Source organism: Monoraphidium neglectum, assembly GCF_000611645.1.
Source record: "Monoraphidium neglectum strain SAG 48.87 unplaced genomic scaffold scaffold03310, whole genome shotgun sequence".
Classification (NCBI taxonomy): domain Eukaryota; kingdom Viridiplantae; phylum Chlorophyta; class Chlorophyceae; order Sphaeropleales; family Selenastraceae; genus Monoraphidium; species Monoraphidium neglectum.
The window spans coordinates 1-6,625 of record NW_014010318.1 but is presented as its reverse complement, the minus strand read 5'-3'; the positions used below and the strand labels follow the sequence as shown (position 1 = coordinate 6,625).

At 66.7% G+C, this 6,625-nt stretch overlaps 2 protein-coding genes across 2 annotated transcripts; both read right to left on the bottom strand.

Annotated features, from left to right (window-relative positions):
• Positions 1–346: 346 nt before the first annotated feature.
• On the bottom strand, positions 347–4,266 carry MNEG_12568 (hypothetical protein; the record flags this gene model as incomplete). The annotated part of the gene is made up of 5 exons (XM_014038961.1): positions 347–358; positions 520–750; positions 1,054–1,642; positions 3,853–4,093; positions 4,257–4,266. 5 exons carry the CDS (start codon positions 4,264–4,266, stop codon positions 347–349), a joined length of 1,083 nt encoding a protein of 360 aa, XP_013894415.1.
• Positions 4,267–4,835: 569 nt separating this feature from the next.
• MNEG_12567 (insulysin) lies at positions 4,836–6,588 on the bottom strand (the record flags this gene model as incomplete). Its single annotated transcript, XM_014038960.1, has 5 exons — positions 4,836–5,255; positions 5,482–5,527; positions 5,856–5,935; positions 6,223–6,309; positions 6,547–6,588. The coding sequence occupies 5 exons, from the start codon at positions 6,586–6,588 to the stop codon at positions 4,836–4,838; spliced, it is 675 nt and encodes a 224-aa protein (XP_013894414.1).
• Between the last annotated feature and the right edge of the window lie 37 nt (positions 6,589–6,625).

The following is a 6,625-nucleotide window of genomic DNA, read 5'->3' as shown; positions in this document are numbered from 1 at the left end:
CTGCGGCAGCCCCGCGGGCGCGCCGCCGCGCGCGCCGATGGCGGCGTTCTCGTCCGATAGCAGCGCGAGGATCGGGCAGTTGACGACGAACCCGGCGCGCGCCAGGGGCGGGTTGGTGGCCGGCGCCGCGGGGTCGAAGGACGCGATCTTGCCCTGGCTGGCCAGCCGCTGGATGTCAGAGATGGAGGTCTGGCGGGGGCCGGGCTGGGGGGTGGTCCACTTGGCCAGCTCGGCCGCCCACATCGGGGTGTAGTCGGGCTGATTATGAGGGAAGGCAGGGGACAGAGCGGCGGTGCACAAGAATTTTGATGTCTGATTTGCGGGTTTTGGCTACGGGACACAACAGTCAGGCGGCGACCTGCGCCGCTGGTGCCGGCGCTCTGCGTTGCGGCATGCACAAAGCGCGTCCCGATGCCTCAGCAGCAAGTTTTGGTCGCTCCATTCATTCCCTCCCGCTGCTGCTTTGGGCCGACAGATAGCCTGGCGCCGGCGGCGGCAGGCAGCTGCGCGCCTCCCCACCTGCCCGGGGAAGCTCTGCAGCACGTTCAAGGGGCTCAGGCCGTCCTTGATGGCCGACGCCAGCCCCTGCCGCTGCATGTTCTCCGCGCCCGTCGCGCCGTTGGTGAAGGCGACGAGGCCGGCCAGGGCCGCGGGCGGGGTGGCCCCTATCGCGGGGGCGAGGGGCACATTCTCGAGGGCGGCAGCCAATGGGTCTGATGCGTCGGTTGACAAGTAAATGACCTCGCGGCCCTGTTCACAGGGAGGGGATGTGAGGTGGGGGCTGGGGTTTGGAGCTGGGGGAATTTGGTGAGCGACGGGTGACAAGGAGGGGGGCAGCGGGCAGCGGCGGGGCGGCCAGTCCGGCGGGTCGTGCGCGGGGGCAGCGGGCGAGGGCAGCTGCAGGTCAAGGCCGACGGGGCGGCTGCACGCAGCCCTCGATGGCGCACGCCGAGCCAGAGATTGTTTCAAAGCAAACACGTCCAGGCTACAACCACCTCCACGCACTGCGCGCTGCGCATGCCGACAATTCAAGGCAGCTGCGCCTGCGCCCACCTGGGCGTAGCCGTGCGTGGTGGCCAGCACAACCTTGGTGTAACCCTGGTTGAACCGCACCACGCGCCCCGCCTGCCCCACCAGCTTGTCGCCCTGCAGCACCCCCACGTGTGGCGCGTTGAGCACAACGCCGCCCACCGCGGCCAGAGGGGAGTACCCAGGTAGCGCCTTTGGCCCGGGGCTGAAGCTCGACGGCGGGAACGCCGTCGGCCCGGGCGTCACGCTGCGGTTGCCGGCTGCAAAGTCGACGGTCGCGGCGAACTCCAGGTTGCCGCCGGCGCAGGTCGGCATGCCGCCGGCGGCGCTCGCGTTCTGGGCGGCGCGCGACGCGGCCGCGGCCGCGAGCGGCGGCGCGAGGTTGGCGCCCCACGCCTCGGCCGCGGCGGCAGTGGACGCGTCGATCACGATGTACAGGATTGTTGTATTGCGCGATCCGCGCAGCCGGCCCTTGCACAGCGGCAGCACAACGTTATTATCGTCGACGTCGATCTTGGCGCGGGGCACAAAGAGCGTCTGGATGCGGCTGTTCGCGGCGTCCGCAGTGGGGGCGCCAGGAACGGGGGCGGCGACAGCAGCGCGCAGAACCGAGCTGTGGCAGCATATGATTATTGATAATATCAAGAAGCCTGTGTAAGAGCCCATTGGGCGGTAAAACCTTGCTGATGGGGGACGGACGGTCACTGTCGTGGAACGGGAGCCCAATAACGTAGTCAAGACGAGAGCAGGCTTTGCACCGAAGCAGGGCAACAGGGGCTGCATAAACAGTGCAGCCTGCTTGCCACCTCCTCCAGTGCCAACCAGGTTTACTATTGGCTTCGAGTGTGAGGGGAGGGCACGCGGCGGGGGGTGGATCCGCGTCGACTCAGTGGATGGTACGGAGTTAACTTCTTAGAGCTCACATCCAGAGTTCACATGTGCACGGCCTTCACCGCCGCTGCAGCGAGTCACACGGGCGTGCCACGTGCTGGTGACGACATTTTTGGTCAGCCCATATTTTGGTCACGGCGTCTTGGGGGAGCTCGTTGCACTATACCTTGCATGCGGCCACCTACTCAACAGCCTTAGCAACCTGGCAAACAAGCTAGCATGCCTTGCACCCTCACTCGCATGCCGAGCAGGACCTCTCAGCTTGTGTGCGGTTAAACGGCAGTCGAGCGGGCGCCCTGGACGCCCCCCCTTTTTGATGTCACACCCGTGTGCAAAGTTTGGCCCTGCCCCCAGCATCCACTCGCAGGTCCCAGACCTTGCACGGTTTACAAGTCCCGCTCCTGAACTTCCCTATGGTCGCCCTAACACACCCGGCGGACGCCCCCGTTTGCAGCTGCGGGACTGGCCGGACGCCTTACCCCTGCTCTACCTCTGTTTCCAGTCGACCTAGCCCGTTCGTCCCTGCACCACCCTGATCCTGTTATGCTGTCATATCCTCGTTGCTCTTTCATAACCCATCTTTCCTCATTCCTCTTGCCCCCGACCCGCGTTGAGCCGCCAGTGCCGCTGCTGGTCTCCAAGCAGTCGACCACGGGATCTTGCAACAATCCTAATCCTACTCCACGAGGGTTGGATCGGCTCTCGCACCTGCAAGCGTGTTCCCTCTCATTCAAGCCTGGTCGCTCTCAACTTGTCGGCACAGCACCTTGATCCCGAGCAATGTGGGTTCGTTCTGTGCACGCCAGGTCCGGGTCAGCACCTCTCCATATTGCAGCCCCAGTCGTATGGTCCGAGGTGGATGTTACAACTGGTATGGCATGGCGGCCACCCGGACTAAGCGGGACAAGGAGCAAGCGCCAGGCAGCGGAGGCGATGAGGAAGGGGTGGCGATGTGGCAGGGGCCGTCAACAAAATGCCATCTAGACGCCAGAATGGCAGGGCGATGTGATGGTCGGCTGCCCGCAGCGTGAGCCAGCAGGGGGGGCGGGGACAGCAAGCAAATCCGTGTGCGCGCCCCATGTCGCTGCGCAATCGGCCAGCAGGAAGACTCGACGTTGGTTGACAAAGCGAGTGGGTAAGAAAGCGAGCCCAGGAAGGAAGCTTGCCAAGCAAACAATCAAACAGTGCTGTGAAAAACCATTTCTCAAGCAAGGATGGTGAAGAGGCATTATGAGGCTTTGATGTGAAGCACAACCCTACAAGTCTCTTGTCCTAAGCACATGGTTGGTGAGAGTTTAGCTGATACAAGCGTGCCGCTAAACGAACGCATCTTGTTGCCCTATTGTATGAAAATGGGGCGGTACATGGGCTCGGCGCCAATTCAGACGGACGACGGCCTTCGTCATTGAGTAACATTGGGCAGGACAGCCCGCCGCGCAGCAAAAAGCATTCGGTTTGACTTGACTGACAATCCGCAGCAAAGGCGCAGGCGCAGACGTGCGGCGCCGAGGCGGCGCCTCGCTGCACCCCTCTCGCACCCATGGCAGCGGCGGCCTCGCTCACGTGGTGGCACTCGGTGTACTGCTCGAGATCAGGCACATTCAGGAATGGGCGCCAGGGAGGCCACTGTGGTCATGCAGCCCTTCTTGCGCGCCGTGCGGCGCCGCCTCCTGCGCGCACGCGCAGCAATCCCAAGTCAACAGGTGGGAAATGCAGCTCCAACCCTGACAGCGGGAGGGCAGGCGGCCTTGTGCTCGCAGTGAAGTTCACGCCTTCGCCTCGTGGCCACCGCTGGGGCCGGCGCCGCTGCCGTCGCCGCTGCCTCTGGCGCTGTCGCTGTCAGCGCCGCTGCCCCACACGGCGCCCCGCATGTCAGCCCGTTCCGCCGCTGAGGTTCCGGTCGGCCTGGCCGGACCAGTGACCTGGACGGACCTTAGTTGCTGCTCCATCGTGACCAGCCGCTCCGCCAGCTGCCGCACATCCGCCCGCAGGTCGCCCTGCTGCTGCCGCAGCTCGGCCTGCAGGCCGGCCTTCATCTCGGCCAGGCCGGCCTTCATCTCGGCCTGCAGGCCGGCCTTCATCTCGGCCAGCAGCTGCTGCAGCAGGTGGCATATCGCCCACCAAATGATGGGTGCAGACACGATAGCCAAGGCGAACCACAGGCCAGAGTTTCCTGCCGCGCGGGGGCGACATGAGTTCGTGAGGCGTAGAGCAGCATCGGTGTACAACACAGGGCCCGCGTAGCACAAGCAGCGGCCAGGGACGCTCCGCGGCGTTCTTCCCCTCCTGGCACCCGCCCTGCAGGCGACCTACACGGACCCCAGCTAATGACACACCGTAATCCATCTGCTTTTGGTGCTCCAAAAATAGTCGGCGGACGTGCTGAGATTGGCTCTGCCCAGCTGGGGAACAGGTGTGTTGCACCGGTATGATTGTTGCCCAAACGTTTGGTAAATATTTCGCGATCAAACAATACACTCTGCAGCCCCGAACGATGTAATACTCGAGGCCGCTGGGTCCCTGCAAATCGGCATGTTGGCCCCCTGCACCTCACTGGTGCCGCGGATACTGATAGTTCATATTTATCACAGAACGCCCCCGGCCCGTCCCGACGTCCCGATGCCCAGAGCGCCCCGCGCCCGCGCCCCCGCGCGCGCCCACCATACATCAGAACACAGCCAGCAGCCACGATGGTCCCCCGTCTTGATGTAAAGTTCCCCGGTTCTTAAGGGAAGACAACAAAACAGGGCACATGCAGCTGTGCGAGTGCATAACCTTGAAACGACCCAATATACGACCGCCCATGTCGCACAAAGGATGCGTGCCTGGACGCCCCATCCATCATCGATGCGGCGCTGGTCAGCTGACACTCTCAGGCCAAAGGGACGCCCGCCCTCCGCCAACGAATGCCCCTGTTACTCCTCCCCCGCCATGTCCGCCGCGGGCGCCGCATCCCCCTCCGGCGCCGCCGCATCAGCATCCCTCGCCGCCGCCGCCGCCAGTCGCGCCGCCGCGTGCAGCTCGCAGCCGCGCTTGAACGCGGACGCGTCCCAGACCACCGCCAGCCGCTCGCCCTCCCCGAGCGCAGCCGCCGCCGCCGCAGCGCGCGCCGCAGCGCCCGCCGAGCCCTTCCGCAGCTCCGGCCCCGCCGCCGCCGTCTCCGCCGGTGCCGCCGCTGCATCCCCCTCCTCTGGCTGCTGCCCCTGCCGTCGCTCCGCGCCGCCGCGGACCAGCACGGCCAGCTTGCGGCGGCCGGGGCCCGGCGCCAGCACGCGCCGCGCAAACGCCGCCAGGTCGGCGCGCGTCAGCCGCCGCAGCTCCGCCACCTCAGCTTCCTGGGGAGGGGAAGTCGCCAGGAGCGGCGTGGCGCAAGAATGCGTCAGGGGGCGGGGGCGCTCGCCAACCTTCATACCTCAGCTTAAGCAGCACCATCGAACCTCGATTTCCAGCGGGGCGCTCGCCAGGCGCGAGGGGAGTCGGGGGCGGCAACCAGGGCGCGCGCCGGGCGGGCTGTCTTGTGTCTTTCGGGGCCGCCCTTTGCAGCAACGGGCGGGGCCTCACCTGCCGGTCGAACCTCAGGGAGCCGCGATAGACCTCGCCCCACCACCTACGCGGCGGGCGTGCCGATTCAGAAACGCGGCGAGCATTGAAAGGGGGGGGACGCGGCGGGCGGCGCTGCTGACGGCGCCCTTGCTGGAGCCAGGGGCGGCGGCGGGTGGCGCCGCCGCCAGCTGCACGGCGCAGGATCGCCGGCGTCGCGCCTATCCCCGCCCGTCCGCAGCCGTCGCGCCGCTCGGGCCTCACCGCGCTGCGCCCCCTGCCCTGCACGCCCCCCGCACTTCACGCCTCGACCCCACGCGGCCGCGCGCCGCACCAGTCCCCCAAACACCCCCCGCGCCGTCTACCCCTCGACCCCTCACGGCCCTGCGCCGCACCTCTGCGCGAGCTCCCCCAGCCTCTTGGGCTTCTCCAGCTTTGCCTTGGCCAGCTCCTCCACCCCGCTGGCAAACTCCGACTGGGGGAGGGGTATGTTCCAACACGGTGGCGGCAGAGGCGACGTGGGGGCGCGACACGGCCATGACGGTGCAGCGGCGGGTCTGGCGGGAGCACGCGGCTGGCCGGGGCTTGCGGGCCGCCGCCAGCGGCCCGAGGCCAAATAAGCCACTCAGGGGTATTGTCGGCGACGCCGGCTGTGAGCGCAGCCCCCGCGGGGTCCGCGTTGCAGGGGCCTGCGTGCGGCCGCACACTCCTCTTCTTCAGCACCCATGCACGTTTACGCCCGCTCCCACCCCCCAAACCCACCTCTGGAATGTCCTCCAGCCGCGCCAGCAGCTGCCGGACAAACGCCTCCGACCGCGCGGCGAGGTGCGCCGCGCTGTGCTTGTCGCTCTGCGCGGGGCGCAAGGACGGGCAGTGTGGACGACACAGGCGATGACCGGCAACGCGAGAAGGGCGCGATGTTTCGATCGGGAACCAGGTGAATCAAAACTTTGCCAAAGGTGCAGCTTGACAGAACGGGCTGCCACTCCAGCAAAGGGGGGAGCGCGCAACAAGGCACGCACGACACGCGCGGCAGCGAAACGCGCGCCGCCGGCGGCGCCGCCGGCGGGTGCGCGCCTGCAGTACGAAGGCGATGCCGTGCACCCCCAGCTCCTGCGACAAAAACATTGATACGATGTAGCCCAACTGTGGGGGTGGGTGGGTG